Genomic DNA, 18,218 nt, shown 5'->3' with positions numbered 1-18,218 from the left:
AGTGTGGTCGCACAGCGGCCTCGTGCCCTCCCGTAAGCACTGAACGGCAAGCGCCTACTCGTCCTTCAACTGCCTTCCACCGTGACAACCATCCAGCGAGCTTTCCATAGTAGAATAGATTGAATCATTTATCTTCATCACGCTTTGCACTTTCCATCAATCGACAACTAGATTGTTCCGCGACCTAAGTCTTGTCACAACAAACAAACTTCAATTCAAATCTTCGTACGTCGTCCCTCCAGATAACTATCGCCCAGATTATTCATAACCACACCCTCAAACCCAGCTAGTACTTTCAATTAATTCATTGCATCTCGCATATCACAACCTTAGTCAATGAGTGACGACCAATGTCAGTACTTCCATCTCTTAGCTCTCGCATACTCTCTGACCTCTTTGACAGTTCTCGAAGGAACTTGGGCAAGGCTATCCCAGGTCGCTGTCAAGGGTGCCCAATATAACTCCCCTGAACGTCATCCCCACCCGAAATGTTTGGAAGGGACCCGGGTGGATCTCCTCAAATACATCCACGGGTACTTAGACGACCCGAAGAAGAATCAACTTATTTGGCTGCATGGCACGGCTGGTGTCGGAAAGTCCGCTGTTGCGTTCACTGTAGCTGAGAAGATGAGAGACCTTAAGGTAACAGAGCAGACGAATGTCGAAAAGCGGCTCGGGGGAACATTCTTTTTCTCGCGCAAGCACACCAAACGCTGCACGGCTGGATATTTCTTTGCGACGCTTGTTTACCAGCTTGCCACCAATTTTCCAAGCATCCGGAAGGATGTGTGCAGAATTATCCGCGACAATCCCGCTCTACTAGATCCAGACACGCCTCTCTGCGACCAGATGGAGGCTCTCTTTCTTCGACCTCTCCGGAAACTCCAATCCAGATTGCGCGGGTGTCCGCCTTTGTCGATCGTCATCGATGCCCTTGATGAATGCACGTCGGAACCCGAGCTTACCGATCTCATCCTTTCCCTTGCACAGGCTCTTCGTGAGCCTGATATACCTGTGACCCACATTCTGCTCACAAGTCGCTCGGAATCGTATATTAGCCAAGTCTTTCAGAACGACAAGGTGCGCCCATTGGTGCGCGAGATACCCGTGAGAACTTCTGTGGAGGGTGGCATCATTTCGTTGGATGGCGCAGACGTTGACAACGATATATGTACTTTCTTGCGGTATTCCTTCGAAGAGCTGAAAAGTCGCCATCCCGATTTCCCGCAGCCATCGGAGGTTGACCTTGCGAAGCTGGCGAGCCGAGCGGGCAGACGTTTCATCGTGGCGTCTACGATGATGAAGTTTATTATCGACGATGAAGACAATGATCCCCATGATTGGTTACAGTTGATGCTCGAGCTCACGAACGAGCTGCTACCAGGAACAGAGGTATACAAATTATACGATTGTATCCTCTCCACGTGTGCCGACCCCAAGCGGGCATACCTGCACTTGTCCATTGTCGCCGCCCTCGTAGACCCTCTTCCCATCTCGCAAATCTCGACACTTCTTGGCTCTGGTTTGGGCAGGGATGTGCAGACAACACTGATACAGCTATGGTCTGTCATGGATATCCCTACAGACAGCACTCTCCCTGTGAACATCTATCACTCGTCCATTCGCGACTATGTTTCCGACCCTTCAAACTGCGACCTCCCTGAAGTACGTGATATCGCATCACCTCACTCCCTACTTGCACATTCCTCTCTCCGGTTGATGAACGCGATTCTGGAAAGCACGACTCTCTTGGATGCACTCTCAGAACTGAAGGAGCAAAGCAATGCCATGCAAGCTGAGGACCCAAAAAAATTAAAAGACTCATTAGTGTTCCTTGTTTGGCTACCAGAGCCACTGTCAGTTGGGTCTGTATGCTGTGGCTTCGAGGAGATCGCACTTCAGATTTACAATATTGGCTGAGGACTGTGAATGGATGTGCCTGGCTGCAGATCCAGGCAGGACAACGCTGGCTGCAGACCAAAGGAGGATGAGGCTGGCTGCAGGATCAGGGAGGACGAGAATGGCTGCAGACCCTGGGAGTACAAGATTGGTTGCAGACCCAGGGAGGACGAGACTGGCTGCAGACCCATGAAGGAGGAGACTGGCTGCAGACCCAGGGAGGACAAGACTGGCTGCAGATTCAGGAAGGCTGAGACTGGCTGAAGACTCAGGAAGGACGATTCTGGCTGCAGGCTCAAGGAGGACGGGACTGGCTGCAGACCCAGGGAGGGGAGGACTGGCTGCAGACCCGGGAAGGACGATTCTGGCTGCAGATTCAGGGAGGTTGATTCTGGCTGCAACCCCCGAGGGGACGAGACTGGCTGCAGACCCAGGGAGGACAAGACTGGCTGCAGACCTGCGAAGGACAGGGAGGACGATACTGGACGCAGCCCCAGGCAGAACGAAACTGGCTGCAGACCCAGGCAGGACAAGAGTGGCTGCAGACACATGGTGGAGAAGGCTGGCTGCTGACCCAAGGAGGACGAGAGTGGCTGCAGACACAGGGAGTGCGAGAGTGGCTGCAGACACAGGGAGGACGAAAGTGGTTGCAGACACAGGGAGGATGAGAGTGGCTGCTGATACAGGGGGGACGAGAGTGGCTGCAGACACAGGGTGGGGAAGACTGGCTGCAGACTCGGGCAGGACGAGACTGGCTGCAGACCCTGTGTGGACAAGACTGGCTGCAGACTCCCCATGGTCAAGCGTGGCGATCCACTCCTGCAGCCTCTGTCTGGGTGACAATGGAAGAATTCTTGAGGACATCAGAAGCAATCAACGAGTATATCATTACCAGTGATGTACCAGCTTTTCAGGTAATCCAGCAGTTCAAGACCTTGCCAGATTTCTTGATGTTTCCGGTTTTCCTGGCATTAAGACACCAGCATCACCCCACCCCTGCAACATCAGAAAGCCTTCTTCTACCAGACAGGGAGATAACTCATGCCATGAATGCCTTTGAGAGGTTCGCAAATGAAGCACAGGAACGAAGTCAATCAGCTTCTGATGCTCTCAAGTACGCCTGTCACAACTGGGCCGTACATCTCTTGCGTGCTCCCCATCCATGGGATGACACGCTCAACCATATATTCCAGGCTTTTTGGAAAGATCATATTATCTCCTGGCTGGAAATGGAGTGGTGTTTGAGGGGTCTGTGGTCTTGCCTTGCCGTCTTATCTGAAGGGCAGAAATTTGTGAAGGTGTGTTTCAACGATTCTCCCGTCAAAGTGGCCACAACTGACGTCACCCCCCTATGGTTCCGTGATGTTTAGCCCATGACACACCTTGGCATTCTCTCTTATGTTCAGTCTAAACTGTTGAGCCACTGGCGCATACCGCGGCGCTAGCAGTCGAATTCGTTAGCCCTACCCTATTGACAGTGCTTACAAACCACAGGCAGGCGAGATTAGTATCAGCGCCAGCAAGTAATACCATTAGTACGTGCGGTGTAACAGATAGTGTGATGTACTTCACTCCTTGTTATGAAATATGTTGTCTTAAGTACCTAGATCTATTGTTGATACCAACTTGAGTTCTCTCGAGCTCTTGAGCAGTGGCACGTTCAAAAAGCCTACTTGCACTATCATAGAGGTCACTCATGATAAGACTATGTATTTTGCATCTGCTGTTTTTAGAATCTAGACACAGTTAGAGACTAGGTATCATGTGTAAGTATCTACTATCTAAGCGGGACAAAAGGAAGAAACGGAACGAACTGAGGGGAAAGAATGGGCGAGACGAAGACTATATATCATGGTTTGTTATGCCGTGCGCAGCTCCTTCCAAATCCACGGACGAGTACCCCATAGCAAGACATGAGTATAGAACTTCGATGGAGTGTCAGAGAGAGAAAGGATCCGATCAACAAATGCTCACCTTGTACACCTCAAATGTGTCTCTTTATATGCCAGTAGTGTACTGGGAAAGTGGCAGTGTGGATTCACCCTGGCTAATTCACCCGGGTGAATTAGAGTGAATCGTCGTTCTGGACTTTCATGCCAATCTATTGCAATGCAAAGGGCCCCGACATGGTTGCCGTCCAATGAGATGGTACAGATACAGAATCAGTTAGGGTTGGATTTCTTGAGGGGACTTTCGCATTGGACACCAGTCGTCCGTCGTACGTTGATGTTGAAATATAAGGAGGCACTGTAGTCCAAGGCTTGGCGAGCGCTAGTGAAAATTTCTTCAGGGGACTTTCGGTATGGATACCACTGGCCACCCTTGGCACCACTTGGTAAAGGTACCGAGGGCCTTTCAGGCTAGGTTCCGTTGTAGGTCGTTACCTGCCTGAAAGCCTACCTCCACAGCGCGGACCGTGGTGCATTTTGTAGAGCCTCCAGCGAGGAGGAGCCAGGAGGAGGTTGCATTTTGTAGAGCCTCCAGCGAGGAGGAGCCAGGAGGAGGTTACATTACGGAGGGAGGCTCGAGAGGCTCAGGCTCACGGAGATTAGTGATAAGTATAAGTAACATACCATTGCACACCTCTTTCGAGGAGCTAACATGTTTTCCCGCTCCTCGCGAGGCGTTTTTATTTGACCTTTTGTGAAATTCATAACATAGAACACACAACAAGAACTTTGTATTCAATTCAATACTACGAATACGCGAATACAAGTAGGAGGGCAATAAGCAAGAACATGGTTCCAAGAACAGGGAAGACAAACCAAGGTAATGCTCTAATTGCCTTCAGACTGAGGGGGAGACGACGAGTACTGCATAAGACCAGGTAGTGGGCTCGTTGAATTAGCGCGAATCGTCCGTCCATCCTCAGGATATGCGGCATAACGGGGCCAGTTTTGACGAAGATCATGTCTGTCATGACGCGGGGCTGGACCTTGATAATGATCATAGATCACCCGGCCATCACGGTATCCTGGGTATTCCTGGCGAGGAGCAGGTACATGACCATCGTGCACGTCCCTTCCTCCATGGTATGCTCCAGTCCCTTGCTCATAGGAATCTGAGCGCGTAGGATAGTAGGGGTGAGGAGGAGGGGGCGGAGGATATGTGTACATGGTGTTGCGAGGATCCATGGAATGTTGAGGCTGACGAGCTGCATTGACACCAGGGGCATAATTCACACCGCTAGGCAGATGCCGTTGAGTCATGGGCTGGTACTCCGTAGAACCACGAGATGGTGGCAGAGGAAGACTTCTATCGCTAATGTTTTGCTGCCCATTAGGTTGGGCAGTTGTGTTGTGCTGATCATGGGGTGCTGGAAGAAGTGAGCGCGGTTGCTCTCGACTCTGAGGGGATGGGGATGAAGGTGTGGGTGAAGGCACCTCCAAATGGTCGCTGGCCTGCGTGGGCCTGCGTGAACGTGTCCTCCATCTTCCCCCTCACAGGTAAATCCCATCTAGAGGTTCTGGGGCCTCTGGGTCCTCGTTGCTGTGCGACCTGGGCTGTATCACGGCTTCCTCGCGGGGCATCTGGAGGTCCTTGCGAGGCATCTTGCAGCACCTCCTGGGAGGTGTCGAGACTTCCTTGTCGTGCATCCTGGGTGGTGTTGGAACCTCCTGGTGCGTGCGGTTGACGCTTGCCTTCTGAGTATAGCGCAACTTGGCGTGCACTTTCAGATGATCCTGGAACGACTTGTTTGGGTTGTGGAAGTTCTACAAAATCATAAGCGCTGTTCCTGGTAGTGAAACCAATGTAGTACTTGCCGCGTTGAGTGCGTGGTTGCAATGAGTCCTGTGGGCCATCACGAAGACGTGAAGCTTTATGTCCTGGAAGGAGGGTTATTAGATCTCATATAGTGCAAGGGACTTTGCTCACCATCCTGTTCAGTGTCTGATTCAGTTGCGGCAGAGACATAGCGCACTCTCTTTGCGATCTTCTGCTCCTTGCCAGTATCCTGGTCAACCGCTTTGCCCTTGCCCTTGACAGCTTTTCTGCCCTCGCGAGGCGGTTCAACAGCTTGAACGTCGCTTGATGGAGCACGTCGCTTCTGCGAGCGATGGCCTCTGGTTCCCTTCACCTTGCGTTTACGAGAGGTGGCGACTTCATCTTCATACTGTGAGTCTTCACTCTCAAGGGCGTCTTTGTCCTCCTTGAACTCATCCTCGGCATCTGACTCCGAGCTGACCTGTACATCGCTGGACAAGTCGACGGGAATGACCTCGCGTGCGGGTTTCTTTCCCTTTGAAGCCTTCAATGGACGTGGAGGAGGACGATTCCGGATCTCGACAATTGGGACAAGCTTCTTGTTAGGGATTGATTGGGATTGTGGAGGCGTGTCGTCTACGAGAATGGGGGATGCACGATGGCCTTCCTTGCGTGTTTGAGGGCTTCGGCTGCTTGACCTTTGTGCTTGCTGCACCTGGTCCATGACAAGCGATTCCCTGACGGTCGATGGTGCCATCAACAAGCATGCGACGACCATGCGAATGTAAGGATTCTTCAGGAGGGGCCTCGCCGAATATAATGGGGGATTTTTGGTCTATAAAATGATTAGCTAGCCGTATTGGAAGTGAATTGATTTGCACGTACCCAAGTCTCCATTTTTTTTGTCGTTCGATGGTCAATCTGCCTGATCGCAAGGCATCCGCAAGTATGACACGCTCACGTTTATCAAGGTCGCTGATGCCTTTCGGTCGTGCAAACCGTTACATGTGGCTCTCCCGGCATCAACATGTCTTCAGGATACCCTTTCATCACAAACCGGTGACGCGCCCAGCTCGGCAGGTAATAGTTTCCATGGGAAAGTTCCTGACCGTGCTGTTAACTTCCCGCCGAGGTTACTGAACATTGAGGTTATGCCGACTTTGATGCATTGTATGTGGTCGGCCAGTGTCTTCCAATCGACATTGTTGGGAACCTCCTGTACCTCGTCATCATCTTCTTTTACCCCTGGGGTGCGCGTGCGCCGCCCAGGCAATGATATATCCTTTTTGGAAGGTTGAAGTCCGCCATCACCGTAAACGTCCTCAACAACGGCAAGAGAAGCCAGGTGGCTGGAAAAACATCAGCTGAAGTATTGAGACAAGAAAATATAATTGACTTACTATACATGGGCCTTAAAATGTCCCACCATCGTGTTCTCATCGGCACGACAGCGGGAAGCCCAAAACTAAAAGAACACGCAGTCAGCAAGGCCTTTGGTACACTGATGGCTCGAATTTACCTCTTCTGCACCAGGGGTCGTGTGTATGTAGCCAATTGACGCATCTTGATTCACAACCTTCCCGCACATAAGCAGCGCTGCTTCGAAGCCATGCTTTGCGGTGGCCAGATCCAGCTGGATGCTCCATTAGCGCATAAAAATTAAGTACACAATGTAAGACTTACCATGGATGTCACTTTCTTTGTCAACCTCGTGAATTCTTGTGACCGCTGTGCAACAGTCAGAGGCGGGCCTGAAGCGATCCGTGTCTCGTCAAATGTGTCGAGAATGTCTTGCCAATCCTCAGGATATGCGTCCTGGAAGGACCTATAACATTCGCCTTGGATGGTCGATGTGACTGCATCCCAACATGAGTCATAACCACTGAACTACAAAAACAGACTTACTGATAATATTCGCATCCTTGCCAGCTCGCTGTAGCTCGCGCAGGCGGTGGGCTTTGAAGTATTGCCCGTAGATGTTCCAGTGATTTGTTCCATTATTGACGCGGCCACGAGACTTGAGAAATAGATTCAAAACTTGCTGCAGTTGGCATGCCAGTCGAGACTACAAGCTCATTGATGGCGCAATCAATGAGGTCGAACTGTTTTTCCATTGCAGCGTTGGCATCTTCTGACCTCCGACCAACGACAGTGGCACCTGAAGGCCCTCCCTGGGTGTCCATCGCGAGGTTTCCCGTCATGACAGGGTTGGCAGGAGGGGGAGGGATGACACCGGTGTCCATCGTGAGGTTTCCCATCATGACAGGGTTGACGGGAGTGGGAGGGATGACACGGGTGGCAGGAATATTGAGTCCAGTTGGGAATGGAACATGCGGAGGCGTATTATGTTCTGGTAGATGACTCTCGTGCGGTATGAAAAGGTTGTTTGGCTGCATGACGTCGAACGATCCTCCAGCTATAGAGTCCCAGGATGGGGCAGGGACATCGAGCGACGAGAAGTCGTAGGCATCTTGTTCACCGCTGCGGATGGGCAGATCTTGTTGGGTCTGTCCCGACATACTGCTCAGGGTTGGCTGAGGAAGTATCGCATCACAGGGTGCTGTGAACACTTCCTGCATGAAGTGAGGCTCGCGAGGAACCATAGGCGACCGCTCGCGTGACACACTGCGTCTAGAAAATTCGAAAGAGCTGCCTGGAGGTACCCCTCCAGGCACTTCCAGCCGACCTTGGGAAGAAAACACCAGAGAAGTGCTCTAAGTGAGAACTCGGCACACCATCTGATGCATGGCCATCAGAGCCATTGTCTGGAACCAGTTTCGCTCTATTGCGGGCGCTTTTTCGAACAAGACCACCGTCGCGTGAGGTGGGTCTTATGCGAGTGCGAAGTTTGGTGGGAGTCTGGATGGGGGGGGGTGATTTTTGACGCCCTCCTCCGATTTGCTCAGGGTGAGGTTCTAAAGCTGTGAAAGAGGGCGTTGAGGAGCGCGCCAAATTTTCTGGGAGATATTCTTCATTCATTTCTACATTAGAAATACAGTCAGACTGACTATGCCAGATTATGAACATGCAAACTTACTTGGGAGAGGAGCAAAAGACGTAAGATATATATGATGGGTGATAGACTAACACAAGGCTAGTCCGCGTTTAATATGAGTCAGTGATAGACTAACACAAGGCTAGTCCACATTTAAAATGAGTCAGTGATAAATGGTCCAGCTCAAGATGCATTCACCTTCGTCTAAGCAAATACTAGCAAGTCTCGAGGGCAACGTTGATCCTACTGACGGCAATACAAGCGGGAGGAAAAAGGTGTGAAAAAAAAGTGCATGTGATGCTTTCGTGCCTTCCATATTTCTGGGAGAGTAGCAGCTCGCATTCCATAGGGATTCACTGACAGAAAATCACTAGGACAGAAGATCGACGGCGACTCACTGCGTACCTGTGTGACATAACACGAGTACACTCCTCCAGGAAGGCTCGAGAGACCATGGAAATTGCTAAATGATGAGGGATCCTCCAAGGAGGCGCTGGAGCACCTGAGGGCGCAGGAGGTTTGACACGAGGTTGCCGCAAATATGAATGCAGGCTGGTTTCATTGGGAAATACGTATGATAACTACTTTACTCATCGAAGGCCCAGGGTTCCACCATCTTAATTCGTCCTTCATCGATGGCAATCCTGACTTTTTCCTCCCCAATTGCAACAGACTCAACCTCATGGTAAACAGCACCAGCGACACCCAGAACGCAGTTGAGTGCATTCTCCCTAGTGTAAAAATGATCAAATACGACAAGCGCCTGGAATGAATCTGTGCTCACCAGCCTGCCACTACACCAATGTGAGACCCGCGGGTGACATAGAACATGCTTTGAGAGGGTTTGACTTGTACTGAAATATTATAACAGTTTAGCGAGAAGGATACATGTGTTGATTGACTCACCTGGAATGTTATAGAAAACATCCTTGTAGACGTGAAGGACAGAGTCGTCCGCCCTCGATCTCACAGCATTCTCGAAATCTGGATGGTTGTGATTGATGATGGTGAACTCTGGGCTTGCCGTGGAGAGTGCGCGATTGACGAAGACGACTGGAGGTGAAGACGAGGTGAAGACACGCTCGATGAAAAATGGTTCGGTCACCGACGACATAGTTTGCTGGGGGAAAAATTGTGAGAATTAGTGGAGTACGCTCAAAGGTTGAAAAGGCTCATCTGATGAGAAGTGGAAGATACCTACAATCGCATTCAACTTGCCAAAAAGGGTGGCATATGCATAGTGCTTGCTGGACGTTTCTGAAAAACAATTCAGAAGTTGAAAAAGCCCTGTGTTGACCAAAACGAGTGGAAAGGATTCTATGTGTTTACGTGGAGTAAAGCTCACGTGTGTTCTTGCGCGACCCTTAGTACAGTGCCAAATAAAGTTAACCAAGATGCTCACGTTTGACGATGAACTTCTCGGCGTGCTACACCCAATGAGCAATGTTAATGAAGGCTCAGGCAAGACGTCGCCGAGTGCGGAAGTAAGGGTTCCCTATTCCAAACGTCGCCAAGTGCGGAAGTAAGGCTTCCTTGTTCCGAGTTGTTCCGATTGTTTTCCCTTCACAACAATAGGCTATGGGGAGGCTCGTGTGGGTCTGAAGAAAAAAGGAATATCAGTGGGGTCGAACCGGGGAGCAGGGCGTTGCAAAGACCACTGCGCGATAACCACTATGCCATGAGTGCTTCCATTCATTGCACAATATTACATCCTAGAGAGTATCATAATGTCAACTAATACGCACCTTCTGAAGTCCCGAGAGCTTCTGCAATCGACCACGATGTCTTATTGTGGCCTTCTGCGTCCTGCAATCGATGGCGATGGGTTTTATCTGCAATGGTCGCGATCCTTCTCTACCGCACCTATACATCTTGATCATGGATTTCACTGAACTCGACCATTCCCTCCAACGCATTGCATCGCGGCACCATTTGCCAGTAGAGACGACATTGGAAAGGTGGCTGGAGAGGCGGGCGGAAATGAATGATCCTAACGCATGGAAAGAGCTTGATGGCATACCATGTATTGTTGCTGGGCTAGCGGCGTTGCTTGGTAAGTGCTGTGGTTGACATCTGTAATAGAATAATCAAGTCAAAATGTTTGCAGGAAAACTTGAAGCGCCAGGGGGATTCTTTCCATGGAAAAGGCTACCCGCTGAACTAGCCAAACGTGGCTACGTCCTCCAACACTACCCTGAAAATGTTCTGATGCCTGGGGAGAGACGCGCCACCCTTGCAAAGAGCAAGGGGATACACGACCTTACGCTTCGTGAGCGCCAAATCTTTGCCGATGCCCTCAAGAACAATTTACTCACCGTCAAAACCATCACTGGCAAAGACGCCCGTGCAAAGCTCGTGGCCTCCCGTAGGCCTGTCATCGTCGGGGAAGCGCCTGCACCTGATTCCAACAACAGACGTGGTCGGCGTTGGTTTGCTAATGGTCATCTTGATAGGAGGGGTCTTCGTCGCCTCGAATTCACAGACACCTCTTCCGACACCTCCCCCGAGCCATCCCCTGCACCAGTGTCTGATGCGCCGCGTCCACGTCCTGGTCCTGCATCCGTGCGTCCTCGTCCTGGTCCTGCATCGCTGGCTCGTGTGTCTCCTACACCACGTCCTCGTCCTGCTCGTCCAGCACTACTCCCACCTTTCTCCCCCGAGCCATCCCCTGCATCAGTGTCTGATGCGCCGCGTCCTCGTAGGAGGGGTCTTCGTCGCATCGTGTTCACAGACACCTCTTCCGACACCTCCCCCGAGCCATCCCCTGCACCAGTGTCTGATGCGCCTCGTCCTCGTCCTGGTCCTGCATCCGTGCGTCCTCGTCCTGGTCCTGCATCCATTCGTCCTCGTCCTGGTCCTGCATCCATGCGTCCTCGTGTGTCTCCTACACCACGTCCTCGTCCTGCTCGTCCAGCACTGCTCCCACCTTTACAGGTAGTTAAACCCAATGTCGATGAACTCATCCCGGATATATCCTACCTTGGGCAGGCTTCACAATATTCTGATGGTGCCACGCACGAGGAAGACGAAGTGGAGGTCGATGAGTTGTTTGGGACCCAGGGAAGTAAAGTTGTGCGCGCTGTATAATAGTGTCATTGGGCATCGTTGTAGTACTAAAGGTTCTATATACTGGTGAAGGGGGGAGAATGTATCGAGACGAAATGCGTGAATATAAGCCTTAGATACGGATCCTCTTCTGGTACATCAGCTCACCCATTGAGTGAGCAACCGTCAACTCAGTGAGTCCTTCAATGTCCAAAAAATACTGGACATCATCTATATAAGCGAGTGTAGTGCTTAAGAACCGGGAGACTGATTCAGTAGCGCGAGACTCGGTTGAGACTCCACAGAAAATTATGATTTGATCCTGCACTCGAGTTGCACGGCGGAGTAAGCGTTCGACCTCTGTTTTCGCATTTTGAATGATTGAGGTGTCGCCCTTGCCATGCACTTCATCTGGCAAGCTTTTGACGTACTGAAGGAGGAGGCTCTCTGTAAATGCGCAGGGTTCTCCAATTAGCACCAACATCTCGTCCTTGATGCTTTTGAAAGCGAGCAGGCACGATGGGAGATCTATTGATCTGTAGATATTTAAATTATGTTTCGCTATTAAAAAAAATGACATACAGTGCGTCATTCTCGTCTTCACTCGTCTCCGGCTCAGATAGATCTTCATCGTAGCCTAAGGCTACAGCGAGTGCTCTTTGAATCTCCTGTACCTCCTGCGATGGCTTTGTGAGGCGAAGCCCTCGTCGCCTACTCAATATACCGTCTCTGTGTCTTTGTACGTCAGTTGACCTGCCGTCTGTGAAAGACAATAAATAAAACTCAAACTTACTTTGCGTAATGATGTTGGCGTCTCTCTTGACTCGCTTCAAAATTTTTTGTTCTGTTTTATGAACGGGGGGACGCAGCATGATGATCGTGCAGACTGGGAAAATAGACGAGTGAGCAAGGAGACCGGCAGAGGGATGTATACCAGTGGATGGTCCATCGCGGATCCACGGATAGAAGTTTCGGATCCTCCAACTCAGGTGGGAGGCGCTAGAGGAGCTGGCTGGTGCATCACGACAAGGGTCGGATGGTGGACAGTAGTTGGATAGAGGGAGGGTGAATGTGTAGGGACAGGAACAGCCAGATATCGTCAATTGCTCCTACTAGTAGTAGACACAGTCAAGAAAATAAATGGACTAACTCACCTGTGATGTTTTCGATTTCTTACAAGAGCGCCGATGGATCTTGATGGATCTGGATCCCCTAGGTACATAAGTCAAATTCGAAGCTTGACGAAATGGGGAGTTCAGCACATGCGGCTTGATTAGCCAATAGGCATTCAGATACAGTTCAAGACCAATGAAAAACATATCCCAACCACGCTCGTCTTCGCGTAGACTTTGCGGATAGTGGTTTTTGAATTCTTCGTTTTTTGCCGGTTCGATTGGTACCAAAATTTCCCAATGTTTGAGTGAAGGAGGTCCGTCCGTAGAATAAGTAGCTAAGTGCGTGCATGTGTTCATTCAGCCTTTGCATCTCTCTACTGTCATTATGGGTCAAAAAGCCAAATATCTAACGTTGGCAGAAAAAACAGCTGCATTGCGCAGACAAAAGGCGAACTATGCACAGTCTGAGAGGTATGTTTACACCACACTGCACATGGCATTCTTAACCTCCACATTGTCATTGGCAGGGGGAAAGCTACTCGTCGACTTCGACGTTCTCAAAACTATGCCAAAGCACACAGTCGCAAAGGCTCGTCAAAGCCACCCCTAGCATCATCCCGGCTTCCACCCCTGCCTCGAGTTCTCATCAATCTAGCAAACGCCTCCCTTCCAGACGGTGATCTATTTCGTTGCGCTTCCCAAAGTGCTGACAACCTCGATGAATCGGAGCTCCCACAATGGGACAATAATCCCCCCTACGCTATGCCTCCTCCATCCGACACTCCAGCAGAGGTTCGATTCACAGAAAACCTTGTGCAGGTCATGCACGGCCGTAACTCACGCTTAGAGAAGGAGCAGCTACAACAACGTGCACGGAAGTACAATGCAGGAAGGCCAGATCTTTGTACAGAGTTGAAACGTGCTATTGGCGTGCTGCTGGGAGAGTGGTACATATTGCAAGACTATATCTCTGACGCAAGGGACTGTGATAGACACATCAAGATGGCCCAATGTCTCTTGCGATGGCGTGCACGCAGGATTTATCTCTATCACACTGAGGTTGAGAAGATGTTAAACGGACTTGATCCATATATTTAGTTACACATTAATACGACAAGTGTATGAAGGTAGTGACGAAACGCAGACATATGGTCTTCTTTCAAACCCGTACAGTGGCATCCATGCAAAGTTGCCGCGATCATTGCAAGCACCCATATGCCACAGTCATAGCCATTAGTCTGAACCGCGGTCTTCTGATAGAAAATTAGGATAAGTGTACGTTTAATGTATAACATACTTACTATCAGCGGTCGCACAACCCAACCGTAGAAGTCAACGTCGACTTTGAACACACGTTGATGTTGCCGAGCGATGTTGAAAAGCCGAACAATCAATTTCATGACGTCCTAGATGCATTAAGTCTAATGAAAGAGGTACTATGTCAGTACTCACTTTGACTTCACTCTTCCAAGGTCGTTGCTCAGCGAAGCTATCAAAGAGATGAAGCTCCTTGCTCTGGAGGTGGACAATACACAAGACCCAATGACCGACACCCGAGGGCCTATGAATTGGTATGATCCATACATCCTTGGCCCAATATTTAGTCCGTGATATGTTGCGCCAAAGCATGTCGTCTGATGCATTGTACCGAATGCGGGGGAGGTCGTGTGTGGACAAAATCGCGTATTGTTGGACAGCGGGAGAAGCCTGTAAAGAGTCTAAATAAAGCAACACTGCACAACCGTTGATGAGGCTATCGTTCAGTAGCACAGTAGGCGATGCGAGGATCTTGATGTCCTTTGGTTCGAAAATTTGCTGTGGGAATGCATCGCGGGCGGGACATACCAAAGTTCTGAGGATTCCAGGGATAATAACGGTAGTCTCATTCATCGGTGGTACTGCGTCAATGATGACTTGCTAGATAAACTATGAATGCATGGACGCCTGGTAAGGAAAGATGACTTACCTGGGGAGTGTGCCAGGTGATGAGAGCACGAGGGTCAGCTGGGATATCAATATCCTCTTCGTCTTCACTGTCAAGAGTGTCAACGTTTATGATGTCATCGAGGGCAAGGTGTTCAGGTGGAGGATCATCGAAAAACGTAGCGGTAACCTCCGGATCCTCTGCGCCCTCTTCCTCCTCCACAGAAGTGGTGCATGATATCAATGGAACCCAGTGAAGTGCACATTCTTGGGAGGCACCTGAGATCCGCATCGCCAATGATTCAGCGTGTCTTGCGCGAGATTCAAATCGTAATGGTGACGCAAGTGGGTTGGACCAGCGAATTTGAAGATGTCGGAGATGCTCCCGCCGCTGACGCAGTAAGATGGAAAATCTGATATCTGTGAAGGAATTAGTGCATTGATCGAAGGTGACATAAAGGAAGGTACACACTTTCAGGCAACTGTAGAGCGAGTTCTATTGCAGCGAGTTCATCGCCAAACCACCTGCAAAGGTTGTCAGCTTCTAGCCCAAGCCGTCTCTGCTCCTCAATGCATCTATCACGCTTTAACATAGCGCGTATCCCATCACGGACATCCTGATCATCCAGCCAACGAGGAACGTCGCCCACTGAAGGTGTAATCCAAATGTCCTCCATCAATGTTTGATCATTACGGAGTTCATTCAGCTTGGTAGGGAGAGGCGTCGGAAGAGGGATACTGCAATCTGGTTCGTATAGTTCTTCAAGGCGTTCGCAGTATCCATTGAATTTGCGTAGTGCGGCCAGTAAGGCTGGTTGTCGCTTTGATATGGCCTTTCGGGTCTGCTGGTGAAGTTTGGTCCCTGCAAAGTGTGAACACACGTCACCGAGCGAGTCTATCCACCTACCTAATGCTTGTTGTGTGCCGCCGACAGCACGATCGAGTTTGTCCCACTCGAAGAAGCTCCCAATTGCGCGCTTCCGGATGTTGATCTTCAGGTCCCATGCTAAGAGAAGTGTGCGAATGAATTCGACGTTGATTCCTTCTAGCTCAGGGAACCTGTCGTGAACGTTGAGGGAAGCATATAACACATCCACCTTGTCCATGAGGCGCTGGTGACTTCGTTCGAGGCTCTCGATCGCGTCACGCGTGCATTGGGATGCATTTCCCTTCGATATCACCTCGCTCGTGGCTTGAAGTGCCTTCTCTGAGGCATCAAGGTCACCTTGGAGGGCAAACACAGTGTCCAGCTCTTTCTTGAGCCGAGCAGGGGCATCTATAGAATAGAGTTAGAGATGGTCAGGCTGACGAAGTAAATTGAACGGACAAGCACGGATAGACAACTGTGACTGTTGTTGCAGAGCCCATTGATGTCGCAGATCTTCAATTGTCGCATCGCACTCACTCAGCGTGGCCTGTGCAGCTGTCCCTTGCTCATCAATCCCTCGTTTAAGTCGACGCCGGATCCAGTCCCCAAGGTCAGCGCACATCTCAAGACCGATAGCAGCAGCTTGTCGGTCAAGTAGCCATAACCGACGTTGTCTCTATAGTAACTCAAATATTAGTAGAAATGATACAAAAATTGAGGGCACTTACTGACGAAGAGCGCTGGATACCTATCAAGCGGATAAACCTCGACCATAGTCTCTCAGTGCCTTCTCCATCTGAAAGGCCAAGACCTTCGCATATTCGTGGGTTATAAATAAGTTGGCACGACCATTCGTGCCCATAGGCATGCATTGCGGTGGTTGCGAATCGCAAGCGCTTTGTTACAGTTTCGGCAAGTATGTCGTACTTGAAGGGATCAGCAATGAGGTTCGAAGAATTACAGAAATGACTCACCTGACTTAAAGATCATGCAAGAACACATCCCACATCATACAGAGTAACAACTGTTGCGCCTCCAGGTATTAAAGCAAAGAGGTGATCGATTAGGGCGACAGCATATTTTTGCTGCTCACCTGGGGTGTCAATGTTTGCAAAGAAGAGGGGAATGTCGTGTCGACATATCAATGCCATGACTCCCGTGTCGTCGAAGCTGTCCATGGCTGCTTTCTGCTTCTTCCCATCGGCGGCCTCGTACGAATTCTCGCACAGGTCGATAGCCTCATGAGGTACAAGTGGTGCATGCGGCTTTGGAGCAGACTTGCGAGTGCGATCAATGTGTCGACCAATGGCGTCGACCTGAGCTTTCGGTAAGAAGTAGGAGGGATCATAGAAGTGAGGTGAATCGCCTGCTGAACGCCGATGTCGATGATGGAAGTTGCCATCAGTAGCGACATGAATATCACCGCCTTCTTCCAGCTTCCTGCCAAAGACGACTCCTCCAAAACAGGCAGGGCAATGCTGAAGAAGGATCGCGGCACAGCGCTCGCGTGGAATCACGTCTACAGTGGGAATAAATGGTGCGGGATGCTCTGGAGGTTCTCGAGAGGCCTCTATGAGGTCTCGGCTTGCTTGAACAGCGCGTTCAAGCTGGGATTCAAGCTCCACCTGTAAGACGTCAAACCAAAGAATGGCTTGACCAAGACTTCGCCGGAAAGGCTCTTGAATGAATTCGCCCTAAGTTTTGTAAGAATCGAAGGAACTCAACATAGATTCACTTACTTTGCCATTGGTCATACGAAAACCTCTACGGACGTAATGCGTGTGAAGGGCAGATGCGAGTGCATTTACAGCATCACAGGAGCGCTCGAAAAGCGCGCGATAGAATGCGAGCAAGTCCGTAGACACTGCCATACGCGGCTGGGAGGGTGAAGTGGGGAACAAACCGTGCAGAATCAGGACTTGAGCTGCAGTAGCGCATCTGCAGCTCAAGACGTCGAGGGAGGTGAAACCTTGGAAATCATTGATGAATTGAAGCATTCAATATCTAGGGACTTACTATCGAAGAATAGTCCAATCAAGGTCGTGCGCCTTTGTGCACATTTCCGGGAGCGACATGCAGACAAGACCGTTGAAGGTCGCTCGAGAATCTTGCCGACGGTCCTCTGAGTATACCCGAGTTGAACATCAACGAGTGTGGGTATCAGTGTTTTCCAGGTATCGTATAAGCGTGCGGCGGCGACATCAGGTAGAATTCGATGACTTTTAATACATTCAGAGGTGTTTAGTGGCGGAACAGATTCGTCAGGTTGAATAAGTGGAAAAACTTCGTTTTCGATGAAGGAATCCTCGTAAGCATCGGCGGGAGTGTTCTCGATATCAGGTGAGGTGGAAGTAGTGGTTGGTTCAGAACTTGAAGTTGATTTTCCTGCGAGGAGGGCTGCTAACTTGGCTTGTAGTTTATCTTGCTTTGCTTTCTGCCCGGGCAGCTCGACTAACGTCTGGGTCTTGAGTTTGTTTCTGGGTTTCCGTGGACTGACGAATTGGGCGCCCAATCCAGATGTTGTGAGCTGGGCAGCACGTGTATTTGAGGGCTGGGGAGCCATAAAAATGAAGGTAGAACGCGAGTTGGATATTTTTATTTCTAAATTAAGGTAATAATACAGGACATTTTCAAGTAAGTATGAGGGCAACGAGGTGGCATCCTAGGT

The 18,218-nt window shown here is 50.2% G+C and overlaps 6 protein-coding genes across 6 annotated transcripts; 2 read left to right on the top strand and 4 right to left on the bottom strand.

Moving 5' to 3' along the window:
- Positions 1–4,676: 4,676 nt before the first annotated feature.
- On the bottom strand, positions 4,677–8,583 carry DFJ58DRAFT_723862 (uncharacterized protein; the record flags this gene model as incomplete). Its single annotated transcript, XM_041385058.1, has 10 exons — positions 4,677–5,300; positions 5,344–5,726; positions 5,776–6,439; positions 6,662–6,953; positions 7,005–7,069; positions 7,124–7,237; positions 7,288–7,460; positions 7,510–7,621; positions 7,674–8,235; positions 8,291–8,583. The coding sequence occupies 10 exons, from the start codon at positions 8,581–8,583 to the stop codon at positions 4,677–4,679; spliced, it is 3,282 nt and encodes a 1,093-aa protein (XP_041247883.1).
- Positions 8,584–9,185: 602 nt separating this feature from the next.
- DFJ58DRAFT_723861 (uncharacterized protein) lies at positions 9,186–9,713 on the bottom strand (the record flags this gene model as incomplete). The annotated part of the gene is made up of 3 exons (XM_041385057.1): positions 9,186–9,330; positions 9,384–9,453; positions 9,506–9,713. 3 exons carry the CDS (start codon positions 9,711–9,713, stop codon positions 9,186–9,188), a joined length of 423 nt encoding a protein of 140 aa, XP_041247882.1.
- Positions 9,714–10,759: 1,046 nt separating this feature from the next.
- On the top strand, positions 10,760–11,059 carry DFJ58DRAFT_634896 (uncharacterized protein; the record flags this gene model as incomplete). Its single annotated transcript, XM_041381265.1, has 1 exon — positions 10,760–11,059. A coding segment is annotated over one exon (300 nt), but the record flags the coding sequence as incomplete, so codon positions are not given.
- A 718-nt stretch (positions 11,060–11,777) lies between these two features.
- DFJ58DRAFT_723859 (uncharacterized protein) lies at positions 11,778–12,516 on the bottom strand (the record flags this gene model as incomplete). Its single annotated transcript, XM_041385056.1, has 4 exons — positions 11,778–12,180; positions 12,227–12,321; positions 12,369–12,397; positions 12,438–12,516. 4 exons carry the CDS (start codon positions 12,514–12,516, stop codon positions 11,778–11,780), a joined length of 606 nt encoding a protein of 201 aa, XP_041247880.1.
- Positions 12,517–13,144: 628 nt separating this feature from the next.
- DFJ58DRAFT_723858 (uncharacterized protein) lies at positions 13,145–13,857 on the top strand (the record flags this gene model as incomplete). Its single annotated transcript, XM_041385055.1, has 2 exons — positions 13,145–13,230; positions 13,287–13,857. 2 exons carry the CDS (start codon positions 13,145–13,147, stop codon positions 13,855–13,857), a joined length of 657 nt encoding a protein of 218 aa, XP_041247879.1.
- A 3,463-nt stretch (positions 13,858–17,320) lies between these two features.
- DFJ58DRAFT_698467 (uncharacterized protein) lies at positions 17,321–18,113 on the bottom strand (the record flags this gene model as incomplete). Its single annotated transcript, XM_041383528.1, has 2 exons — positions 17,321–17,519; positions 17,567–18,113. Coding segments are annotated over 2 exons (744 nt in total), but the record flags the coding sequence as incomplete, so codon positions are not given.
- Positions 18,114–18,218: the final 105 nt, after the last annotated feature.

This window comes from Suillus subalutaceus (genome assembly GCF_016647625.1).
Source record: "Suillus subalutaceus strain FC151 chromosome Unknown DFJ58scaffold_16, whole genome shotgun sequence".
In the NCBI taxonomy this organism is placed as follows: Eukaryota; Fungi; Basidiomycota; class Agaricomycetes; order Boletales; family Suillaceae; genus Suillus; species Suillus subalutaceus.
This window is presented reverse-complemented; position numbering and strand designations above follow the sequence as displayed.